We start from the raw sequence: 26,848 nt of genomic DNA, 5'->3' as shown, positions 1-26,848 counted from the left end.
TTCAGTTAAAAAAAAAATCTATCCAAAGCATCAGATTACACTTGGTGGTGTGTAGTGATAGGACAAGGAGTAATGGCCTAAAATTTGAACATCAGGAGTTCTATACTAACATGCAGAAGAACTTCTTTACAGTAAGAATGATGGAGCACTGGAACAATCTGCCCAGGGAGGTTGTGCAGTCTCCCTCTATGGAGATATTCAGGACCCGTCTGGATGCCTACCTGTGTGATCTATTGCAGGATACCTGCTTTAGCAGGAGTTGAACTTTATATCTCTTAAGGTTCCTTCCAATCCCTGTGATTCTATGATTCCCAAGTATTCATCTTTAGTGTGCTCACAATGCTGACCCCAAAGCAATTTTGTATGGTGAACTCTGAAGAGTAGTGTTGAACACCTTTCTAGCTGAATTCAATCTGTAACAATACTTTGAAGAAAAAAAGGCCTCTGCTCTGCTCTGTACATCCCTGCTAATGAGCACAAGCATCAAGGAGAGCAGTGGCCATGTTACTTGCCCAACTGATTGCTGTTGCTAATGAACCATCCTGATTAAAAGCTGTTCTCATCTGTCCATTGTGGTGTTCTGAAGGAAGATCCTTCCTTCAGAAGTAGTAAATGAGATCATCAGTGAAATGATCATTAGTATGTGTAGATCGTTAAAACCTGCCTGAGAAATGCTATAATGGGGCTAGAGTTGAAAGTACTTTTAATTAATTTTGGGTCCATAGTCCTTGGGATGTGAAAGTGATCTGTCACTATCCCCCCAAAATTATACATTGAAGAAAAGGGCGAGAGGGATGTCAGGACTGATTAGATAAGGAATGGCAGGAGGTAATTAGCTGTTCAACTTCCAAGGAAGAGGTGGCAGAGAGCACTGTGAATGTGAGCATGCAGAAGGCACACAAACAGCCCACGGCCTGCCTCTGCTCAGGGTCTCACAGACATGATGGTTGAGGGCACGCGAGTGCCATTTTGGGTGCCAGGTGCCTCCCAGAGACTTGGATCGCCCACCAGCCCCTTCCATTGACAAAAGAGAGCTAGGCAACAGAGACAGCTGATGAGCTCCATAGGAGCGTAAGGAAGAGACATCCAAAGAACAGAGACTAAGACTGACTTTACATTCCTCTGTTTGGCCAACACAGTCCCACCTTTGCCATGTGGGTGGTGTGGGATGAGTTGGTATGGGCTCCAGAAAAGCTCCTTGAGCACCATGCATGTCTGAGATCTGAGGGAAGTGTAATTAAAAGCACGGATTTTGACACATCTGAAGGAAACAGGTAATTGTATGTGCTGAGATAACCCCTGGGTTACAATGGAGGAGTCTACTAGCCTGCATGAATGGTCAGCAGAGCGTTGTACTGAAGAATGAGAAAACAGTAACGTGTACCTCAAAGGAGACACCTCTATCCTGCAGTCCTTTACTCAGGTAACCAATCAGTCCTTCCAGTTCTGCAGAACAGCAGGAATTTACTTGCCTTGCACTAATCATCTAGACATGTTAATGCATTCCCTGCCACGACTTGATATTGCAGGAAGCCTTTAAGACCTGCATCTATGTACCAGATGTTTGGTTAATGAGGCCTTCAAGAAACCCAGCTAACAGTCATTAAACAGAAAACACAAGATTAACATTTAAGAGCATCAATTACTGATTTACTACTTTAATAAGCTGTTAATAAATTAGAAATTCCCAACGCTTTTCTCTGTTGTTTTTTTTTTAACTCAAAGTCCCATCTGGGGAAAAAAAAAAACAAAACCAGTAGATAACAGCGGCCACTGAAGCAAACAACAGAACCTGGCATGGTGTCTCCTACCTCCTACTGCTTTCTAAAGTCATTGCTCTAAATACACTCTTCCCTACTGCATAACAAGGCTATTGCAACCATCACCTAGCATGCTGTAACTGCATGTTGGGGCTGTACGGCCAGCACCAGCTGGTTGTCCGGGGGGAGGGAGGGGAGGGATTTGACTCTAAGCCACAGGAAAAGAATACAGGACTAATTTCTCCATTCTACTTTAGTGATGCTAAGCTTTTGACTGGTACTGAGCAGCATGGAGTCACACAGGCATCCACCAGTATGTGCAAACCAAAAGACAATTTACCTGGAGGGGGTGTCAGCAGGTAAGCAGAAAGCCTGACCCAGACAAGACTGTGGATAGGATAGCACTGTTCAAATGCTCTCTGGACATGCATCAGGGCCTTGATGTCTTCCTTCTAGTGAGAGGCCCAAAACTAACACAGCACTTGAGGTGAGGCCTTGAACAGTTCTACCCTGCAGTTCCATTCAAATGCAGTCCCCTATTTCCATTTCCCAAGTTACTGTTTAGCCTGCTCCTGTCCCGTACTTGGATCAGGGGCCACCTCACCACACACTATGAGAGGTCAGTGAGGTGAGAGCTACAGGCCTAAGCTCAGGCCTGCACCTCAACTGCAGTTGCACATCTTCAAAAGTTTCCATAAACAAGGCACTGAGACAGCACGCCAGTCCAGCATGGTAGAGAGCTTTGCGGACCTGCCAGCCTACAGGACAAAAGAGATTTCTGCCCATTGGCATCATGTGGGAAGCAACTGAGCAGATCTTGCTGGCTGCAGCTGCAGCACTTTGCAGAGGCAGAACTGGAGGTGCCTTGCAAACGCATGAAAAGGCACTGGCAAGGCAATATATGCTGTGATAGCTCCTGTTGGCTTCATCTTCCTCCCTCGCCCCCCCATCACCTATTCAAGGATTTCTCCAGCCTGATCCCACCATCCAGAGGTGGAGCAAAAGCCTTCAAGAAAAAGGAAAAAAAAAAAACCAAAAACCTCAGTCATTTAACAGCAAATTAAGACCAAAAACAATTTATAATCACTGAGGTCAAGACTTAATGCCTTGAATTTTGTGTCACTTTAATTTACAATCATGGAATTATAGAATCATTAATGCTGGAAAATACCTCTAACATCATCTAGTTCAACCGTCAGCCCATTGCTGTGAGCACTCTAAACCATGTCCCTCAGTGCCACATCCACATGGCACTTGAACACCTCCAGGGACAGTGACTCCACCACCTCCCTGGGCAACCTGTGCCACTGCCTCACCAGTCATTCTGGGAGGAATTTTTTCCTAATATCCAACCTGAAACCAACTTACAGCTCTTCTCTCTCAGCCTTGCCTTGGCCCTTTGCAAGCCCACGCAGCATGGCACCTCATTAAAACAGCATTTTGAGAGGCAAAAAGGGTCAAAGGACACTTTAAAAGCCAAGCTCAGTCTCCCTTACCAGTGACGCTGTACCTTTTGCATTAGGTAGAGCATGTGGGGTCATGTGGTTACTCCAAAGCCAGCACCTCAGGATTCATGAAATGGAACCACAATCCAAATTCCTGAACAACGCAGCACCTTCAGGTTTGTGCTCCTGAACTGTCATGGTGGATCCCACTTGAACATCAGGGTTTCCCATACAGGGTGAAGTTTCAGGCAACTAAACACATGCTTTACACATCAATTTTGTAGATATTTCTAGATATTTATCCATCTTATAGATAACTAAGATCTGCAGCAGGCAGGCAACCACTCACCCACGGGCTCCAAAATAAATAATGTGAAGGACAGCATCCATACCCTGACAGTCCAGTCCAGTCCTGTTGGCTGCCACATGATTGCAAATCCTTCTGTGGCATTTGAGTGTTTAGCACAGAAGTGAGCTTACATAGCTCTTTACAACACAGAAATGCTATTCCCTGTCTAAGGGGGCAGAAGTATGGGATACAGAGATGGCAGTGACCATGAAAAATCACAAAAATGCTGCCTTCCCTGCACCAAGTTACCTGCCTCAGTTTGGGAAGGAGCATGAAGATGCCAAAAATCCTCCCACCGCATCTCGGATGCCTTGCAGATAGCTCATATCATAGAAGCTCATGAGTGCTTAACTTCCCAGCAGAGAAGAACCATTAACTTCCCAGGGAACATCTCATTAGCTTCAGTTCATGCACACTGTTTTTATGAGACTTTGGGAGGTATGTTCATTCAGAACAGCAGCACTGCCACCAAGTGCTGAGTCTGACCACACCATCTGGTCTACTCAGACCAAGGTGTTTCCAGCCCTTGTGCAAGAGCAGCAATGCCATGACAGGCCAGGAGAAATGCAAACCAGCTCACCTACAGTGTTCTCCAAACCATTCCGCTGGATGCACCACAATAATGGTTATTTCCTTTTGAACACATGAGAACAAAACTTGGTTGTTTTTTTTTTCAATTAAGACTCCTAATTTGTTTTTTCTGCAGGGATTTTTATTTTCCACTTTCTTTTCCATTCCCAGTACCCTCATTGACTTGCCTATGCAAAGCAGAGTAGGTGAGGGTCTCACTGTCGATGCTGCCATGGAATGCCAGGACTCCTGCAGAGAGCCTTTCTGCTAAGAGTTGAATCCACAGCCAAACCTCCAGGGATGGAATCTTTCACTTCCCTCAACAGACCACTCCAAGACTTGACCATCCACTCTGTACATGATTTCTTCCTGATATCCAGTGTAAATCTCCCTCAGTACAACTTGAGGCCATTACCACTTATCACAGCTACCTGAGTAAAGAGGCTGACTCCTGACTGCAGCCTCCTTTCAGGTGGTTGTAGAAGTGATAAGAAACCTTATCTTCTCCAGATTACACCACCCCAGTTTCCCCAGCTGCTCCTCATAAGCTGTTTTCTACTCCCAATCAGCCACAATCTCCAGAATTACTCAACCCCAGAGAACAATGTTAGTGACCTCCAAAAGGGGGCTGTGGATTATTGTGCTGAGTTTGCTCTTACGACGAGGGCAACAGTTCTTCTGCAGCAGCAATTTAGCCAAACATGGTTTAAACATTAATCACAACTCTTAACTTTGCCAGCTTTAGTTGTTGCTACATTCGGCCTGCCTGCTGAATCAGCATGAAGTTCACAAGCCAGCTGTGGGGTCAGTTTTGCCTCACCACACTCAGGCCCAGTACACACTGCCCTCATGACCCATCATGACAGGCCAGACACCCAGTGCTGGTGAAGGAGCTTTTGTCATCCTGCCTGACTTCCCTGCAGTTACGGTGCTCCCAAAGGCACTGCACAAGGGGAAATGGCTTCAAACTAATGGAGGGGAGATTTAGACTGGATATAAGGAAGAAGTTTTTTATAATAAGGGTGGTGAAGCACTGGTTGCCCATAGAGGTGGTGGATGCCTGGTTCCTGGAGACATTCAAGCTCAGGTTGGACAGGGCTCTGAGCAACCTGATGTAGCTGTAGATGTCCTTGTTCACGGCAGAGGAGTTGGACCAGATGTCCTTTAAATGTCCTCTCCAACTCAAACGATTCTATCATTCTATCAGATTTGGTTGCCTTCATCTTGGCAGGCTCAGCTTTCTGGCTCTTTTGAGTCCACTCACAGTCCCTTACTCATATTTCAGATCAATTTCAACAAACTTTTTCACTTTTCACCTCTCCAGGATGGCCTGGGAAAGCATTTCACTGCACTAGTGACCTCCTGAGCATGCACACAAGAGGGAAATGCTCTTTTTGAGGACGTCTGTGAGAGCTGAGTACCTCACATAAGGTACACAAGTCACCCAAAGGCAGGAACGTCCCCACAGATCCCACTAGTGGCACGAGAGGATGGTGGGATTTCACAGGAGAGGGACAGCCATGGACACGGCCCAAGACACCCCTCATCTACTGCAGAAGTGAGACCTGTGGCAACTCTGCTGGATTGCCACAGGAGAAGGCACCACTTCTATGAAGTCCCTAACTTATGCAGATTATAAAGGACATGATGAATACAAAAAGGTTGCTGCCCATGAAAGGAAAGAGCCCCAGACGGTGCAGTGAGGATAATAGGGATCTAAAAAGGATACTAGCTTAAGATCGTCTTAAATTGTATCAGGAGGCATTTAGGCTGAACATTAGGAGGAATTTCTTCTCAGAAAGAGCAGTGAAGCAGTGGCACAGGCTGCCCAGGAAGGTGTTGGAATCACCATCCCTGGAGGTGTTCAAGAGCCATGTGGATGTGGCACTGAGGGAGAGACATGGGCAATGGGCATGGTGGGGTTGAGCTGACAGTTGGACTAAATTATCTTAGAGATCTTTTCCAACCCTAATGATTCTGTAATTCTGAGCATCTTTCCCATCCCTTTCCCTGGTTCCCTGCCTGTTTCTGGAGTCAAGAGGTGGCAATGGGAATTGGGCTGTTCTTTCCTCCCCTCCAAGCTCCCAGACCTTGGATGTTGTCAGCCAAAGGATGCAGCATGTTGATCCAACACATCTCTTCTGAAGACATGTTGAGAAGCCACTGCCATAAGTCACACCCATGCTGGAGTGTGGGCTGGGAGAAAGAGAATTGCCACTCTACTGTCAGGCAGAGGTGACAACAGCTCCTGCAAGGCAAAAGGAGAACCGGTCAGCAGTAATGCACAGCTGAACAGGTACTGAGCTCAGCTTTGGGTAACACAAGGGGGGTATCTGTCAGAGGTGGGGGGAAATGCCAGCACATGGGTCCCACCATCCTGAACTCCAGTAAAGCTGGGTGCTCCCAGTTAAACGGAGAAAGAGAAACATCACCAAGGAAAAAAAACATTTAGGAAAGGAAATTTATTTTATTGAAAAAAAAAATTACATTTCACTTGTACACCATGAAAATATTCAGTTATTTTCAAAAGAAGAGGTTAAGACTTCCACAAGAAAACCACATTCTTTATTACAGCATTACTCTACGAGATGAGGCTCTGGTGGTGTCTGCACTGGGCATTTTTCACTAAACAGTAGCGCAGGATTAAATGTGCTTTGGGCAAAAACCCTAAATATTGCCCTCTTCCAGATGCTAGTCCTTCTTGAAGACATGACACTTACTTGGCCAACATTTCATTATTTCTGAATTAGACACAACAGTTCTCTACTCATGTAGACCTCACAGAAATTCACAGCTATCCTTTTCCCCCACTTTTAACAATCTTGATTCGTATGTCCCATTCAGCCAGATAAAAGTGGCATACACAATGTCACACCCAATCTTCTGGTAAGAAAACAAGACTGAAAGGGCTATGTGACATTAATAATCCCAATCACTGACAATGATTTATAGTATCAACATATGAGACTGAATTTTCCAGGACTTCCCTATGTCGCTACATCGCCAGCAACAAATCCTATGGCTTCCTTCCCTACCAAGGCATGTATTCACAGCGGCTGTCAGCACATGAATACATCTGCTTCGCAGAAGCACCTGCTTGCAAGTGGTATCCCAGTGCCATTTACTACATGGCAAGCACCATGCTGTGCTCCCAGTCACCTGAGATGGGCTGTACTGCATCACTTGGCAAGGCATCTTCCGAAAACTCCTTTTGAACCAGAGACCTTTGGCATCTTAAGACTTAAAAATCTGCAAGCAAAAATAAATAGCAATGCCACATATTCCCAGGTAACTTGTCTTACTAATTGATTTGACTACTTACTTAGAGGGGAACGGAAGGAAAAGAGCCAGACGTGACCAAACCTAACATCATGCAAGTGGCTGTGAAAGCAGACTTTAAATTTTCTCCACCTGGATGTTACTGCTATGTTTCCTAGGTGGATAACTGCCTTATTATATGCTGTTTTCTACTTTGCTAGGCAAAAGCATAATACAGACTATGTGAACAGTCACAGTAAACTCTTGTTAGTACTGTAACGTTTTTGCTGGATTTGCAGCTGGATAGAACACCAAACTTGGATTCCTACATACATAGCTGCTCTTTCAAGTACTTAGCTGAGCAGGATTATTTGCATTAACACTAACAGTGCAGCTCTGCAATTAGACTCTGCTTGTCCAGCCTCTCACTGCCAGGAAAAGTAGCAATCCCAATCTCCCAGTCTCTTGCCTAGCCACATCTTCCCAACCCCTTCCTTGTGTTAGCACACTGTTCTCTGGATGAGAACGTTCAGGGAACTAAAGGAGCTGAAAACTTTAGGGTTTTTGGATGGATGAGTTCCCCACCGGTTTAGTTTCCCCCACTGCACTCGCTGCAGGGTCAGGCAAGGACCAGGGACAGCACAAGTGATGGACAAGGAAGATTAGGATGTGTTTTTATGGTGTAGTTGAGCTGGGTAAGAGAAATCTAGCACAACAGCTGATAATTCTGTACTTTTCTTTTCCAGAGCACAAGAAACTTCCCTAAATCATCCAAACAACTCACTCCTAGTGTCTCTTTCTCTCCATGAACTGCAGAGGAAGACTAGGGAAACCTCATGGCGAAACAAGGTTCTTAGAAGGGAGAGAATGAGCATCCTGCTGCCATACACCAGAGCCAGGACAGCAGCAAGCTGCTTGTCATGTGCTTTAACTTCAAAGTGAATGGAGTTGTGCTATATCAAAAATTTGGTACTGCATTTAGGAAGGGACAATCTGACTGTGCCCTTATCACTCACTCAACTCAGGGCCATTCCTCTGTGTCTCCCCAGGGGAGGAAATCACAGCACAGCCAGCCATGTGAAACATGGCTGCTCCCTTCCCGAGTCTCTCCCCCAGCAATACATTATTCACCTAAGTGATATATTTTTTGCTAATCCAGCAAAGAAGCAGCAATACTTCTAACACATCCAGAACTTGGAAAATCATGACAGAAAAAACCGACAGATTCTCCCCTACTTTTTTGCAGGATTGATTTATTGATGAATGTGGCAAGGATACTGTCTTGTTTCTCAAAAAGACATAATGAATAATGCTCAGTCTCTCCAGATCACCCTCATTGCGGTAGGAGCACAGCATGCAGCAGAGGGCCTTGCCCTGAAAAACGATTTATGCCACAGACCCTTTCAGACTTCCTATAAAATCCCCAAATGACCAAACAACAAGAGAAAATAAAGAGAAATCAGGATTGAAGGGCTTGAGCCCATCTCCCAGCCAGAAGGAAAAATAAAAGACCATAGTGAGATTAAAAAAAAAATCACTTTCTTGTTTTCAAACATGCCAACAGCTTGCATTGTGCCTGAATGGGATTCTGTTGGTAACTCAACTCTTCTGAAAGCCAATGCATGTATTGAATTTAAATTCAGATCATTCTCTTTAAATTCTTTACAGTGCCACAAACTGACAGACTGAAGGAAAAAAAAAACCCAACATTTTCTCCCACTTAGCCCACTCATCTCTCTGTTGCACTCATTCACTGCAAACAATGAAGTTAGCTTGGCCAGCAAGTGCCAATCCAGTCTCTAGGCTTGTTTGCTTACACGGTGCTATTAAGGACCATTGAGATCCCCCAGTCCTATTACATTAAATAAATCAATCCTTCACCTATCTTTATTCTGCCCCAGATGCATTTGGTATTTTATTTCATTGCAAAATCTAAATTCTAGGTCACCACTTACCTGATTTTGTCATGGATAAGGTAGCAATATTTAGGGTTTTCTTTTTATACAATGGTGTCTACCATCCTATTGCCTCTCTCTACAATCAAGCATACAGGCCTTACTGCAGAAAGAATATAACTCATAACCAACAACCAGAAAACACACAAACACTACAAAAAGCCTACAATTTCATAAGAAATTAAATCATTTGCTATTACACAGAACGTTGTTGCTTTTCTGGCATAAAATTCATGGAGTTACTACATAGGTCTCAAAGACAATCACTGAGATGTGTAAACATAGAACAGGTCCACCTAGTCAGTACGAAGCACCACACAAACTTGAAGTACATAGAAAGTTTGCTCATAAATATTTATTTGTTTAACAATTCAGCACTAAAAAAATATTACTTAAAAAGGCATCTTTTATTTAAGTTATTTTAGTTTGTCCAGGGCTGGTGGGGTTGTACTGTCCCTACCTTATTACAGCCACCTGACTCTATTTCCATACCATCTTACTCTCCAAGAAGAAAAGTCTAGGTGTGGCTGGGACCCAAAGCTTTGTCACTATCTATAAAAATATAATTCTTTAAGACTTTCTACGCACACCCTGAAGGCCTGCACTGCCAGCCCCCAAATTTTGTTTCCCACCCCCACCACATTGCAAATAAAGACTCAACGTACACACACGCACACATACACACAGAATACATGTATTACACTCTTCTACACACTGACTTTTCTAAATAGCAATGCAACCACAAGGGCAATAGGTAATGAATATACATGATTTCAGTGGTAACATATGGCTCAGCCTTCTCATATTGCTGGTATTCTCTGTCTTAACTATGTGCTGCCTTATTCACTAGTCTGCAAAAGGTGTATTTATTACTTTTATTTGCATTGTCGAGGCACTAATTCGGGAATGCTAATTTAGGAACATACTTGGGAGCATCCCATTTGCCTCGAGATCTGCTGTTGCTGGAGCAGCAAGCACCACACAGTCGGCTGGTGGTGTTGGGATTGTCACCTGGCACTGGTGAAGCTGACAGGAGCATTCCTAGGCTGCTGAAAACTAATCCACATCCTTTTCCTTCCTGGAAAGTGAGAAAACTAGCTTGGGCTCTCCTAAAAAGACACGTACAGCTACCTAGCATCCTGCACTCAGCACCCTTCCTGGCAGTTCAGGGATCACTCCAAGTTCCTGATCGAACCTTGTAGATTTAACTTCAGTCTGCTCCTGCATACAGACATAAATTCTATTCTACTCACTTCCTTGGAAGAGTAGAGCTGTTTTCAGGCTTGTGATTGAACATGTCAAAGCTTACTTTCCTCGGTTTACACGTGTTTAATTGATACGTTTAGAATGCCAGCAGGCTACAAAACTGCTCAGCAGCAGGCTTTCAATCATCAAAAACACATCTTTCAAAAAGGACAGCTATTCTCCAAGTAATTTCTCTTGGGACTCTTAATAGTTGAATGTCTAATCAAGGATGAATTGTGATATAAAAAAATAATGGGTTGTTTTTCTTCAGTTTATGGAGAAATACTTTGGATTCAGTCACTAAAATCTGTAACATCCATGTCTCAACTTCTAGTGGGCAGAGTCAGTCAGGAGAAATGGCTGCCTGTGATATAAGCCTAACTTTTCCAGTCAGCATAAGAATCTTCTCCAATAAGCAGTGCTCTCCATAAGGTGGATACCTGCTCTCCTCCTCCTGCAAACTGGCACAGCATACACAATGTAGAGTGCTGACAGAAGCACTTGTTCTGACGTGCAGAAACAGTTGTTTCCAACTAAATAGTCTCGCATGCTCTGCAGTAAGATAAAAATTACTCTGTGTGAAGAGGTGTTCTGCTAAGTGCTGCGCAAGAAACAGACCTGAAAATGAACTGTGATGCTTACTTCAAGCCTCTTTTCTCACCTTTGCAGCAATAAGGAGCGCATCAAGGGGAGGTCCTGCATATACAAGTACAAGGCATGCAAGAGCAGTGGTGCAGGTATCAGCAGTTGTCTTCCCATGAAACTTCTCAGGAGAAAATCTAAGAAGACAAGGATGTTATTCTCCTCTAGAGACCTATTTCCTTGCAACGAGATGACTGTGGAGCACAAAGGTGCCTTCTTTCATTAACTATCCATTCTTTATACTAGGATATATCTAATTAAACCTTTAATTACATCCACTTACTCAGCAAGACTATCAAACTCCTCTTGATTTAATTCTGAAATGATTAACATATTAAAAATAGGATCTAACAATCTGTGTGTACAGTATATTAAATGTAGATGCTTTTATTACAATCTTCCTTGCCACATAGGTTAAAATTAAATATATCAATACAATCACCAGAACAATCTCAGACAACAAAAGAATACCATCCAATCAAGATACAGTAAGATACTCAAAAAGGCAGTACGAGTAGCTGGAAACCTTGGTCCTCCGATTATTTTGTACAGCACATTGATCAGAGATTTTCCCGTATAAATTAGCAAACAAACATTAAAAGTTAACAATTTCATACCATAGATTCTTCAAATGTTTATATCGAGTGTGAACAGTATCGATTCTAGCACAATGTCTTTATGCATGTGTCTCTCTAAGAGGTAAAAGGGAATTTTAGGTATGCAGTAACCTATATCCAGGCCCAGAGATGAGTAGAATATTTGTAAACAAATTTTGGTCTTTCCCGTACAATGGCTTCATAAATGAGTGCAGTAATCAAAATGGCTGAGCACATACACTGAACAAATCACCCCAGAAAAAAGGATCCGACACAAATAATTTCCAAGTGAGTGAAGAATGGCAGAGAAGTCACCTGAACTCAAACACAAACCGCCCACCGTTCCCATGAGGACGTGCCCTTCAGTATTAGATGTGTACCTCGCACTAACTTCACATGTACACGTGCCCTCCACACATACACTGGGGAGTATGCATGGCACTGAAGCTGGCATTCCTCAACCAGCCTCAGTGCTGAGCAGGGGCCATGGTCTAGTGGGCTACAGCCACCTTTCGTGCTGTTAGGGCAGTCATGAAAGACTTCTCATTAGTTATAGATCCACCTTCTGTGCTAAGGTGCTTTTTCTTTTGTAATCACTGGGGACCTAACCTGCTTTAAGTTAACCATTTTCTTTTACCTAGGCAACTACAAGTGCATCAGACAACTCTGATGAGTTTTTTCCAAGTCCATAAGTAGTGGGCAGCTGTCTAATGCTGAGATACTTTCAAGAAGCACCAGACAGTAAGAATGTGGGGGTTTTTTTTTGTCCTTTTTTTTTTTTAAACAGATATTATCCATGGGAGGAGAGGCAGGAACACACGGAGACTTTGAATTTTGTTCTGCAGACATCATGAAAAAGTGCTCTACACCCCTGAATCAATAAAAACGCATCTAAGTATTACATATGTATACCTTGACATTCAAAAATACCTGTTTGCCCGCTGTGACTTCAAAATGTCAGCTACAGGATATATTTACAGATGATTGCTGACGTTTGTTCCAGGCAAGGGATGTTAAGCACAATTATTCCCAGAACACATAAATACAAACTAATTTAGATCAGGGCAGTGGGAGTTCAAAAGAGGTACTACGTGAGCAGCTCCCAAGGACCCAAGCAGAAGCAGCAAGCAGCCAACTGTTACAGAGCCCACCTAGTACAAAATATGAACTGCTGCAAATTGAGCTCATTAGTAACATCACCTTCTTATTCTTTTTTTTCCCCCTGAAGCTACCCTTACTGTGTCCATCCCTTGAACAGCATGGCTGTGCCACAGATCTCAAGAAAGGTGTGGATTACTGGAGTGACTCTCCTTTCTTTGAAGCAGTAGCTAGAGATCACATCTGATGGGTATAAGCTGCTCTGGGAAACACCCTACTTACTCTTTTATGGTAAGATCAAGGTTGATTGTGGTTAACACATAAAACCTTCTTTGTAAGGTACCTTTATATTTCCTAAATTCCAAGCTTATTTCAATGAAATAAAGATCTGCCTTTCTCTCAATTCCCCTCTGAAAGTCTACTTCTTTAGTGCCAAAAACAATTGTGCTGTCTCACCCTTTCTAAAAGGGGCTTTCTGTAGTACGGTCTTAGAACAGGTAGGGTTTCTTTGACAGCAAATTTTGACAGTGCATAGCTAACACTGCTTAAAAAGAAAGCAAAAGAAAAAAAGTAAAAAAAAAGGTCAATTTGGAGCTTTTCTCTACTGCTGATCCCCTAATGTGAAGAGCTTCAGAATCTCAACACTTGAATATCTCTCGAGGATGGTGACTCTACAACCTCTCTGGGAAACTTGCTTCAGTGTTCACTCACATTCATAGTCTTTTTTTTCTTTTCCTTTTCTTTTTTATTTTTTTTTTTAATGTTTCAGCAGAATTTCCTGTATTCTGATTTACGCCCATCTTCCTCTCATCTTCCCACCAGACACCGAGTAGTGCATGGCTCCCTTTTTCACTCCTTCCCATCAGATTTACACATGCTGGTAAGACAGTTCATGTCTTTCTGCACGCTGGACATCTGCCATGGATTCATCTCTGTTACTGACTGCTAATTTTAGTGACCGTTCACATCACTGATATTATTATTCATGGAAAGTTATTTCATGGCAGTGGTTGCTATAAACCATGGCAGCAGAGTCACATTTTATAGTCCATTTCTGTGTTTGTTTTTTTTTTTTTCTTAAAATTCTAATCTCTTTTCTTTTTAAATGCTTAATGTCAAATGTAGAGAGACAATAGCAGTATTAATTGTGGAGAGTAAAAACCTGGATTTTGCCTCTTACATATACTGCAAAGTGTGTTCATCTCCTAAATTTCATTTGTTTTAGAGGTACTGAAAATGAGGGATTTCAGAAGTACATTAATTATAAAATCTTACTCTAAAAATAAAAATCTCTTGAATTAAAAGTAACTTGAAGAATAAATTACTCCTCTACTAAGTGAAAAAAAAAAAAAAAAAATCAACTTTTACAATGACAGAATATCCACAAAATGGTGGGGTAAATGAAGTCTGCAGTGGCAAAAGCAAAATCTCCAGACCAGCTCTGCTGGGGACTCCCACATTATGTAAGTGACAATTAAGCAGGTGTGATGACGAATGGGCAGGAAAAATATCTGGCAGACATCCAACAGTGTATTTCACAACATCAAAAAAGGCCCAGAGCTGCCCTTTCCCCTAATGCAAATTTGCTTCATGAAGAAATCTGCTTCAAGCAGGAGTGAAATTTTTTATCTGCCTATGACGTTTAGGGAAAAAATATCAACTGAATTTGGATCTAAAAACACATCAGATCTCCTCTTGGGAGAAGTGAGAACTTCAGTCCCATACAGAAATCAAAAGGAATTATCAGTGTTCAGAACTTGTCAGCCTCTCCTTACTGGCATAATACATGGCTGTAATATACTCTGAAATTAGTAAAAATTCCATTTTGAAGGCTAATGAAGCTGAATTTTGAAATGAAAAATGTTCAAGAGATAAATAAGAACATATTTCTGCGATCTCAGAGTAAGTTACAGAGAATTACATTATGAACAAATTTTGTATGTTGTCCTGAATTTGGTAAACATTTGCAATTTCCTAAGCCACATGTATTGCTGTTACCACATTGCTTCATTGATAAACTGCCAGTAGTGCTCACTATTGCTAAGTGGAAGCGCTCTACACAGTGTAAATACATCCATGAAGAAAAAACGACTGCTGTCAGCCTTCAGAGTAGGAGCTGCTTTCTCTTTTGTCCTTAAATAACATTTGTCCTTAGTTAAAAAAAAAACAGTGTCAAACCTGGCCTCAGAGATAAAGCTACAAACTTGTAGTCAGTGCTACTGAATGAATATATTCTCTTATTAATGAAAGTATTTCAGGAGCAGAGTTTTGGAAGAAAAAACATGAGGGCACCTGTGGACATTAGAAATTAGCAGCCAGTACCTGCAAAAACTGAAAATGTGCAGCTGTTCATAAGACAAGAAACGGGAGCAGTTATCAGTAACATTAATGACAGACACCTCAAGGTCACTTCAGAGTACTTAAATGCCAAACATCTTCAAAGTACTTCTACACACATCCAGAGCTTTGTGTGTAGTTTTAACCCTGCTTAGTTTCATAGCAGCTGAGATACTGAATACCAGAGTAGGTAACCATATCTCTCCAGGAAAAGGGAGCTTGTAGCAAGCTCCATTGGCACTAGATGCCATCTTGAAATATATTCTCCAGTCAGTCAAGCATTCCATTAGCAAATTCACATCTGAAGTCTTTGGCAAGGCAGGAACATTGTACTCTCTTGCCCTGGGAAATTACACACATAAGGTGAACTTGACAGCCATTTTGATACCTGGTAATATGCTTTAATGCATACTGACTCTGTTTTGTTTTTAAAACCGAGCAAGGCCAGCACATATGTTTGAGAGTGGATATCTGCCTATGCTGGGCACTATTTCATGAAAGTCAGGTTTCTGTCACAGATCTAAGGCAAATATTACAATTTACAGGAAAAAAAATGAGGACATCAATACATTGTGCGTTGCTGGAGACATACAGCCTTTATAACACAGTAGCTTTCACTATGATTTCTGGGTTCTCTATGTCCTTTTTGCTTTGGACCATTCTCAGTTCCAGATTGGCTGAGTTTGGTTTGTTTCCTTCTCCAGCTTGTGCTAAAAAGATGACATGAGAAGGTCAATAAAAACAGCAGTTTAAAAGTAAACAAGTTGCAATGTCTGATACCCCATTATATTTTTTCTCTCTCCTCCCACTTCCCTTACTACCCTTGCTAAAGGTTTCTGAAGTAGAAGATGCAGATCAGCACTGTATTTTCTCAGCACCTCTGCTCTGCAGCACCTCTCTCCAGAAAAGAGCACAGCTCTGCTGTCAATTAGAAAGACACAAAGACATGCTTTGGGAACCCACTGTTCCCATCTCGATCTCCTTAGAAGTTGATAGACATGGGAACTCAATGGTAAAAGCAGCTGAAAAATGATTCTTCACAAGGCCAACATGGCAAACAGACTGATTATTACTGGTTGACAAGCCCTTCTCAATACCAAGCACATGCACTAAAAGGTAAAGTGAGTGAGCTATGTTTAAAGCAGAATCTCCTCTGCACAAACTCAGTATTTCCTCAAGTTCTTTCACCACTGCTTTGCAAAGCAGTCGAGCACTGCCAGCATACTGCAGTCCCAATATAAGCTGAACAGTGACACCTTCAGTCTGGTGTTATCAAAAATAGGGCTGGAGGACACAGTAAAGAGCATACACTGACAAGACTCCCTAGCTCTCATTCTCTAAATTCTCTGGGAGCTTCTGCACTGAAAGCTACTTTTCTGTGTCAGGAAACCCAGAAAGCTACCTAAATGTTTCTTTCAATGTAAACCCAGGCAAAGAGAGGGAAGAACAAGGTTTGAATGAATTACCTTTTGCACTCTTAATGGTCCTCTGCAGAACGTGTTGCATGGCTGACACAGTCTTTTCACATGCCACCTGCACATTACCATGACATGTTTAGGTTGTAGTAAAACTTCAGTTGCTCAGTTTAGTATTATTAATGCTACTACACAGGCAAACAACTGGCAAGACACAAACATGGTGACAATGAGGTAGTTTAGGAAAAAAAAGGTTTTTAGAGTCTCTCAGCTCTACCCAGACAAGTATTAGAAACCATACACTTGTATCAATGACTCTACAGACAAAAAAGAAACAGAATAGATAAACAGTTTTCAATACTTATTATGAAGTGAGGATAAAATGTATTTATAAATGTGAAAATGAAGTCTCCAGAGGCAGAGCACCTTATTTGACAAGGCTATAAAATACTGAAATTGACCATGCGAAGTTGTACAAGCTAAAATCTTGTAGGAAAAGGGATGTTCTGCTTTCTTTACTCTGAAGCAAGAAAAATTTCTAATCAGATGAGAGTCCATAAATAATATAATAGATTAAAACTTATTAAAAAAAGAAACGAAGTCTGAACTTGCAGATAGGTGAAAAACCTCTTCCATACCTTCAAATTGTTTGGATGTTTATGTGTCCATGCCAAAAGCATAGCAGCAAACAAGTCTCCTGTTCCAACAAAGACAGCATCCACTTTAGGAGATTCCACTCGAATTCTCTGTGTTATCTTGGTACCATCTGCATTAGCTGCAACACAGAGACACAGTTAAGCAATTAATACAACAGCACCTACTATAATTTAAAAATAATAATCAGATTTGAATTCCTCTGTTGTTTGGAATGTAAAGATGCCAAGGAGTACTGCAAACTTTGTACCAGTTCTTTTTCAATTCAGTCCCAAAACTCTGCTGAGTAGGATAGCCTTTACAACTTACGTACTTCACTTTTGTAAGAAAAGGGAGCTACATACAGAAATGGGAGCCTAAAATGTTTCATTTAGACTGCAGCAGCACTTTGCTCAGATGCTGAGCAAGGGAATCTGCTGAATCCTAGGTGGACCATACCCAACCAGAATCTAGAGAACCTCTAGAGTAGGAACAGCAGAGAATATCTGATCCATGTTCCATGTTGTTGTTGTCCCTGGAATTATATAACTTACTCAAGATTGGCATGTACTAAGCACTAACAAACATCAAGAGATTCTCAGTGAAGTCTAGATGAAATAGCAGTACATTTTTTTGTTTGTTTCTCAGTCCAGAAAGTGGCACCTAGACTGAGACCACACAGACAAAAAAAAAACAAAACAAGATTATCTACCACATCAGTAACTCTGTTCTTCTCATGTAGAAATATCCTGCAACAATCCAAACACACAGTGACTCTTTGTGATGGCACAGAGGGAATAGAAACAAGCAGAAGGGCGTTTTACAACCAAATATCAGGGAAGAACAATCTGTTAACAAAGCAGTTGAACTTTTCATTAATGCCTCTGAGCCATCCAAAAGTTCTCTTTCATACCATTACTGCTTGTCAGGACCACTATTATGGATTTCAATAGCACTGATCACCCTCACACAGAACACCTACTCCTGTATCTTCTGCCCACTGGCCCAGAAGCTGTGCAGATGCTCAGGCCTGATGCATCCGTGCCTGAGCCATGTGGTAGGAGTACCTGCATCCTGTCCTGCTCTCCTCACTTCCTGACTGGAATTTGCTGATCAATCTCTGACCTATGTTGTCTCACCTTTCTTTGATGATCACTGGTCTGTCAGTGGGATCTGTATGCTACCACCATTCTGTTCTGGTCACCTTGTTCAAACATGCTATAGTCACCCCCACCTCTCAGCCTGTCTTTCCTCATTGAGCAGCCCTGTTCTTACTGCTCCCTGGTGTTACTGTACAGGAGGAGGAGTTCACTTAAGGAATTATCTCCTTGAACTACAAGTGGATCTGATGAAATCATTTCCTCACAAAGTGACTGAAAGCACTGAACTAGTTTGTTTGTTTAAAAAAAAAAAAAAAAAAAAAAAGAGACCAAACATACTAATGAAGCAGTTTGTAACTTACTTTTCCTGTAGCTTCCCAGAGCAATCAGGTAGTCGTTTCCTAGCGATGCCTGTAGATCTGAGCTGGTTATCACCACAGTCTCTGGTCCCATGGCATGGAGCATATCCATTACCTTCCCATGTGCAAAAAGGCAGGAATCAGTGATCAACGTGTGTTGATTAAATCTTGCATCATCCAGAGCAATTTTTCACAAGCACATTATTTTGCCATCTTTTGTAGAGAATGAATGGTTTTCACTCAAATAATTCACTTGAATTAGTGGTATTAATTTGAAATAGGGGAATCATTCATATTTAATGCACACACTTGTTCAAATATCCAAGTATCTCTGTTATCTTTGGATGCTTCTCTGAAATAGCTGAAACAGGATGTTCTTTATCAAAACTTTTCTCTGCATCATGTTTCCAAAACGTACTATCAAAAGAACAAGAGAACAAGTACAGAGAGACATGCATCTGAGCTGGTATCTTTAAACACATACTACAAAGGTAAGAAGTTCAGGCCGGGAAGTATTGTTTAGTTACATCTTTAGGAGTTAGCAAAAACAACAACTTAAAGAACTGAGTTGGAGGCACGACTGTGCCGCCTATCTCCATCTTCCTTTCCCATTCTGTTACAAATACAAAATATTCACCAGTAAATTATGTACCTAATAGATGAATTATCTCTCAAGGTATTCCTCACTTAAAACCATTAATGCTCTACTTCTGACACCACAGCTGGTTGTTACAAGACTGGTTTTGATTCCACAGAAAAAAGAATGACTTTAGGTAATGAGTTTAGCATAAAATACATAAAATATTAGTTCTCCCAGAAGTGTTGAACTAAAAATTCCCTTAGGCTGGCTATGACGCATGAACAATTGAATGATAAGGATTAATATGTGCTTTTTAAAAATTCTCTATCTTTTGTCTAGTAAGCCTCCAAGTTTCTTCAGCTGTCACAACTCTCTGCACAGACATCAGTTGGGTTTTAAAGAAGCAGTGAGCTCACAAACACATGCTGACATGATCAGCCCATGAATAACATTAAACTTAATTTCTCTTCTCATCCACGATTTAACAAGCATCTAATCTATTTCTGGTTGTGGGACTCAGCCTCCTCTACATTAAACTTAGGCTACACTTAATTTTTTGTTAAAAAAAAACAAAAAACAACTCTGCTGTCACCACTGGTCTTGCTGAAGAAATGAGTGAAAGCATGTCACCTTGGGAATAGATAGCAGAATTCCTACCATCTCCAAAGGAAACAAATTCCAGCATGAATTATTACTTTGAAGGAGAGACGTGTATATAATAGGCAGTTCAATGAGAAAGACATATTTAAATGTAATAACCTGCAAGCAACTTTTTAAAAATGTTTCCATCCTAAGTCTAATTCCATCAAGTTGGCTGGAAGATGACACCAAGTTGGCTGGAAGTGTGGATCTGCCTGGGGGGTAGCGAGGCCATACAGAGGGATCTGGATAGGCTGGAGCTGAAGTCAATGGGATGAGTTTCAACAAGGCCAAATGCCGGGTCCTGCACTTCAGCTGCAACAACCCCAGGCGACGCTACAGGCTTGGGGCAGTGTGGCTGGAGGACTGCGTAGAGGAAATGGACCTGGGGGTATTGATTGATGCTCGGCTGAACATGAGCCGACAGTGTGCCCAGGTGGCCAAGAAGGCCAATGGCATCCTGGCTTGCATCAGAAACAGCGTTGCAAGCAGGAGCAGAGAGGTGATTGTTCCCCTATATTCAGCACTAGTGAGGCCACACTTCGAGTACTGTGTCCAGTTTTGGGCCCCTCACTGCAAGAAAGACATTGAGGCCCTGGAACATGTTCAAAGGAGGGCAACAAAGCTGGTGAGGGGTCTGGAGCACAGGCCATATGAGGAGAGGCTGAAGGAGCTGGGAATGTTCAGCCTGGAGAAGAGGAGGCTCAGGGGAGACCTCATTGCTCTCTATAACTTCCTGAAGGGAGGTTGTAGTGAGCTGGGGGTCGGCCTCTTCTCTCGTGTCATTAGTGATAGGACCAGGGGGAATGGTTTCAAGCTACGGCAGGGGAGATTCAGGCTGGACGTGAGGAAGTATTACTTTTCAGAAAGGGTGGTCAGGCACTGCAATGGATGCCCAGGGAGGTGGTGGAATCACCGAGCCTGGGGGTGTTCAAGGAAAGGCTGGATGTTGTGTTGAGGGACATGGTTTAGTGGGAGCTATTGGGAATAGGTGAACGGTTGGACTGGGTGATCTTGAAGGCCTTTTCCAACCTTGGTGATTCTATGATCTTCACAGGAGATTTTTAAAAGCTTAAAGAAGAACTAGCATTCACGAGTTGGAAAGTTGTAATTGTTTAGCACATGAAACTAATATTTGCTGTTGTAACATGCAAACCAAAAACCAACAGGTGCTCAGCCAATAGAGTTGTTCTGAAGACTATGGTTCCACTTGGGAGGATGAGAATAGAAGAAATGAGTAACAGTTAGCAGCTAGGTAGCATTCAGCACCCTCATCCATCACAGCGCAGTAATATAAAACTGATGTGAAAAGGAAAACTAACTCAGATCTTTGGAGCTGCTTTTTGCTGCAAAGAGATGGTAGTCAGCTGACACTGCATGACGTTGCTGGAGGAAAAAAACAACAAACATTAGGGCTGACAGAGCCCAGCTACTCTCCAGGGTTCCTCTGCAGCTGCTGTTTGTTTAAAGATTGTGCTCCTTTGAAGTTCAAAATCAAACTGGCATAAATGACATCAGTCCATTATGAAAGCACTTGACTTGTCAACAAAACAAAAAGCTCAGATCTTTTTTAAAAACAAACATAAAACTACATTCCTATTTTGTCCTTCATCACCATACCCTATAGCTTTTTAAAAGTTATTCAACTTGTGTAAAAGGGTAAATCCTTACACCTCCATGCAGTGCATTTGCAGATTACCTATCATTAATGTAGGATGATGAGAGCAGCTGCCAGCACTCCAGATCTGCCCACCTTTCACCAGGAGTTACCTGAGGGTCATCACTCCCAATCCATTTTCCCATCTATGCACTACTTTTGCAATGCAGGTCTCATGGCCTGCAAGTCAATTTCCAAAACAAAGAAACCAAACAACAGCCAACGCTGTATTTCGTCAATCCTCTTCAAGAGTTCCCTAGTAAGCTCTCTTCCCAGCAAACTGTGTCAATGGGAGAATGAGAAATAGCCGTGCTATCACTCAGCATTGCTGCTGCACGACTAGCATGTGGACAGCAGAGGGAGCGACTTACGCAGGTTTCTAATGATCAGAATCCCTCGGGGTTTTCACCTCAGCCAATGACAAGGAACCACACTGTCAGCAGTACTGATCTGCTTGCATGCTGCTGCTTCCCTCCTACACTGCAGAAACTCAGTGACCTGCTCATTAACACTGCACTGTCTTTATTTGTAGTTCTTACGGGAAGTTTCTTCAGAAGTCTGACATGAGAACAGAGAACATTTTGCACACTGACAGTACAAGGCTTTAACGACTGATGGAGAGAGAGAGGCCAAAGTGATTTCAAGGTTAACGACAAATGGCAAACACTGCAGGTAGAGTTAAAGAATAAGATCTTGCACAACCTATTCTTTATTTACTTACCTCTAAAGCATCTTTTTCTGTGTAAATCTTCCTCCCAGTAAGTAACCTGAGAATGAAACAGAAATCTTGAAGGAGCACACATCTCCCAGGCAATAACAGCTTTGTTTATTCTTTGAAAGGATGAAAGCTTAGACTTAAACAATTTGTTCACTATGCAGTCTGCTGTACCAGACTGCAGTCTTTAGAAGTCACATGCACAGATACACAGTGCTTCTGCAGCATGATTGTATCAGTTCTAACCAAATTCTGTACCCTAACATTACTTCACGAGCATTTTCTCTCCATCTCCTACATAGCTGCTCCCTCCCTTTAGGTGGACAGCAGTAATGTATCATAACAGATCATCTCCTGACCAAAGAGTCACGGCTATGGAGACAGGGTGGGCATGAGGCAAATTCTTATTTCACATCAGATGTTGCCACGGTGGTATTTCTAAATCAAAATCAGGGAGTTTTAGTCAAACTATTTCAGTTTTTAATATTATGACATATAATACAAATTTTTGCAGGAATGGGTAGAACAAGAGAGGGGAGAGAGGTATTTTTTCAACCTGTCCTAGATATATAGTCTCTGGAAGCAGTCATGTAAAATGAGAGACTGGAGAAAATAAAATAATGGTGTTCCTCAAATAAATCCCCTTTTTTTTTTTTCCTCCTGGTTTCAGTATAGAACAGTTTGAAGAAGAGCAGTACTTTAAAGCAACAGCTAAAAAACCAAAACCCAACACATGCATACATACAGTACTATACTGAGACAAATGAAAGAATGAGTACCAGCCTCCCGTTTTTATCCCTGGGTTTACTTGAGTATAAAAGAAATGGAGTACTCACTCAGCCTCAAACTGGTTAGGAGTAATTATATCAGCAACGGGTACAACTTTGTCCCTGTAGACTGGGAGGAGATCCTTAGGCACATACTGAGGGAGAAAAAATAGTATGAAGTGTCATCAGCTATTTCAGATATGGGAGTGACATGCTCCTTCCCTGAACTACCATTCATGCTGACACTTCGTAATCTTAAAGCTCCCAGTGTACTGTTAGGTAGCAGGAATTAAAGTGGCTGTGCACTCTGCAGTTGGTGACAGTGGGAGGTGACTGAAACCATCACTAAGTACACCTAAACTGCATTAAAAGGAAGCGATGTCTAAACAACGAGTTTTGGGGTTCCCTCTTACCAAGATGACAAAGCAGTATAAGGAACAAAAATGGGAAACACTTTTTCTTGTCCATATCTCTAAAATAAACTACTTTGCTGTAGTACCAATGGAATGGAGGTTCTCTGCTGCATCACTGCAATACATTGGTTGTACTGCACTGTAGGGACTGAGGAACAAGCAACATTCATATTGTGTTATTTTGTCCCCTCTTTTCAGTGCAATATTTCTAGGGTGTGCTGTACATTCATACACATGAATGCTAAGTCACTCACATACTTTGCAGACATTAAGTAATGAGGGCCAATGCTCTCTCTTCTGCATTCCTGTTCCACCTCTATCCCACCTTCTTTAGCTATACACAGCCCATTAGCAAAGGCAGACTGGTTCTCTTATTAGGTGACATACACCAAGATACAGCAGGAGCCTAAAAGACCACAAGCCCTTCAGACTTGGAAGAAAGTTGAAAAGCATCAGCTTTTTTTGGCACGGAATGGAGCTCATCAAGGAGCTAAACTGCAGGCCTCAGCTCACCTTCCTGCATCCTGTTGTAGCTCTATTTAACAAAGCCTATATTAAAGTTCTTTGTTTACTAGTAGCTATTCTTCATTAGCAGCTCATTTTCCAAATCAGGATTAATCTTTCCTTTTATCTACATTTTATTTTCTCTATTAGGCACATCAGCTACATAGGACAGGGTGTACATACAGACGCATCCTGTGTTCACCTCCTGCTTCAGCTGTATTAGTGACAGATAAAACCTCATTATGTTATTGACCATTAGGTGATATCAGAACCACCCACCATCTTGGGACTGAGCTCACTCATGTTGTCTTGATGAAGTAATGATGCCACTGGACTCTGATTTTAGACAGGAATGCAGGATTAGGTCACATCTAAATCAAGACCTCTTAAATAACTGCTTTATTACTTTTTACATCAGAAGTGAGTTGGTGGGTTGTGTGCTAAACTTTCTCATCTTATTCCATCTACCTTGTGTTCTACCCAAAAGATATGGGTAAGTCCATGGTTATGACTTCTCCCAAGAGCTTTTCAAAGTCACTCCACAACTAATGCATCTCTACAGATACTGTATTTCTGACTTGTTAGAAAAAGCCAAGGACAATAAATATTGCAATGGACATAAAATAAAAGCATGAGACCACAAAATCAATGGCAAATTTATTACTAAGTGCTACTTCACGTGACTTTTCAGGAGCAGGTAAACTGTAAGAAGGTACAAGGACAAAGAGAAAATCATAGTGTGTGACCAGCTAAGGCAGAAGAAAATATTTTCTATCATCATTGCTGATCTTTTCCCACATTCCACTTTTACAGAAACAATCTGCTATTGTTAAGAATGAAACACTTCCTTGTTTGCAATGCACTGGCACACCAAACCTTTCCGTCTCTGTCACTGTAACAGCCCAACGCCTAACAGGCATCGCAACTCACATGAAATAAGTCATCCTCATTTAGGTTCAGGTGGTATGCCAATTCATATAATCACACAATGTGAGCAAGCCTACCAGCTGGAACTGCTATCTTGACAGAAGATGAGAGAACTCCAGAGAGAAGTGGAGGAGAAGTAGAGGGATATTTTCCTCTGGACAGGGTACATAGACTACCTGTTCTCAGCAGGGAATTAAGAAAAAGTCTCAGGGCTATGCAGTCACTATCTTCCCTTATACTAAACTCAAGCAAATATAGTAGCTGTAGTACAAATGTAGTTGATGCTGGGATTCAAAGCCACACTTGAGGAAAATGGTTTAGTCTTTGGTTTAAAACCAATAAAATTCTATGCATGTATACTTATACAGCAAATACTCAATATACCAAGAAAAAGATAAGTACTAACCATGGAGCCTTCTCCATTCCATTTGTCTCCCATCACTGGATCACACACTGTAACAGAGAATAAATATAGTTTTAGAAATGGGGCCCTATTTTTACTTAAGTGCAAAATTATACTCGCCCAACATACGCACAAAATGTTGAATTGTACACATTAAAATTATGTGTATTAAAAAGAAACAAAAAGAAAATCCAGAACAAAGGACAAACTCAAATTTAATGTAATAACACACACTTGGCATGTGTCCTGAATCTTGTTAACATTGTATTTTAAGTGCCCTCAGTTCCAAGAAAGAATGGAAACAGCCTAGCCTTGTACTTGAAAAAAGTAGTAATTGTCTCAGTAGAGCTTCCAGCAAGATAAAAAAAATACAAATTGCAAAGTATCAAATCAATGTCTAATTAGTATTTAAACAAATTGCAAAGTATCAAATCAATGTCTAATTAGTATTTAAGGAAGTTTCTACAAATAACAAGTTTCATTTGTTTGAAAGGATTTTCCTTACAACATGATCCCACTACTAAATATAAAGGGTCTTAGAAATCTTGCTAAGTTCTCTCTACCTGACCACTTCCTCACCATTCTGTGCTTCTTTCTGTTCATACCTCAACACAGCCTTTAGTTTTCACAATACCAAATTGTACTGCAAACTGAAAAACTGAAAATCAAGTTCATGGAGATCTCTTCACTACACCTTCAGAACAAGAACTGTACTTTGTTAACTCTAAATCTGCCATCAGACTATGCAGTATGGTGCCCTGCAAACCCTGTTAACCATCACAGATGCCTGACGACACAGTTTGTTGAACCTGAAGATGGTTCAGCCATCATTCCCAGTTCTTTACCCCAGTAAATGCCACTGACTTTGCTGTGTTACTGTGAATTCTTTGCTCAGTTCAAGCCCATGCTGGTTGAGTTTCATACTGAAACACTCAGGGAATCTCTTCTCACAGGTCTGTTGCTCTTCAAGCATTCCCAGGTAATCTTAACAGAGGGAACCAGAGTTAAACATGCCTCACAGCTTAAGCCAAATTATTAAGCTTATAAGGCACATTAATATACCTGTAGGATGTAGCAAGAAACCACATCAGGGCAGTGTGGGAGAGTCTATCCTACTTTTGACTGACCTGGAAATCAAGAAGAGGCTTCAGCCATTTGTACTCCCAGCCTGTGCTTATGAATACAAACAGCAACAGCCAGCTGGGATTTCACAAAACTTCCTTTCATACATTACTCCTTAATACACGCTTTTCTTTGGACATTTCATAACATATGAAACATACTGAAAGGCATAATATCACAAAAATCAAATCAATTTTCAATAATGCTGAAATGAAAATTCATTGGAGTCTGAGCTGGTCCCAGCCAGATCAGAGCACAAGATGGCCAAAATACTGGGTTACATCAGACTGACATTTTCGTCCTAAAATGTGAAAATGATGGGCATATACAACAAAGTAGCAGAAAGAATTATAACTCAC

At 41.6% G+C, this 26,848-nt stretch overlaps 1 protein-coding gene across 1 annotated transcript in view; it reads right to left on the bottom strand.

Moving 5' to 3' along the window:
• Positions 1-11,586: 11,586 nt before the first annotated feature.
• The window catches only part of PDXK (pyridoxal kinase), a 43,900-nt gene continuing 28,638 nt past the window's right edge, over positions 11,587-26,848 (bottom strand). Inside the window, exons 5-11 of the mRNA XM_048955970.1 lie at positions 25,371-25,417; positions 23,190-23,275; positions 22,360-22,405; positions 18,766-18,877; positions 17,309-17,445; positions 16,722-16,788; positions 11,587-15,965 (exon numbers count right to left, since the gene is read on the bottom strand). Of these exons, the coding sequence (XP_048811927.1) occupies positions 15,853-15,965; positions 16,722-16,788; positions 17,309-17,445; positions 18,766-18,877; positions 22,360-22,405; positions 23,190-23,275; positions 25,371-25,417 (608 nt within the window). The 3' untranslated portion in view covers positions 11,587-15,852. The remainder of the gene's footprint in view (positions 15,966-16,721; positions 16,789-17,308; positions 17,446-18,765; positions 18,878-22,359; positions 22,406-23,189; positions 23,276-25,370; positions 25,418-26,848) is intronic.

This window comes from Lagopus muta, chromosome 1 (assembly GCF_023343835.1).
Source record: "Lagopus muta isolate bLagMut1 chromosome 1, bLagMut1 primary, whole genome shotgun sequence".
NCBI classification, from domain to species: domain Eukaryota; kingdom Metazoa; phylum Chordata; class Aves; order Galliformes; family Phasianidae; genus Lagopus; species Lagopus muta.
This window is presented reverse-complemented; position numbering and strand designations above follow the sequence as displayed.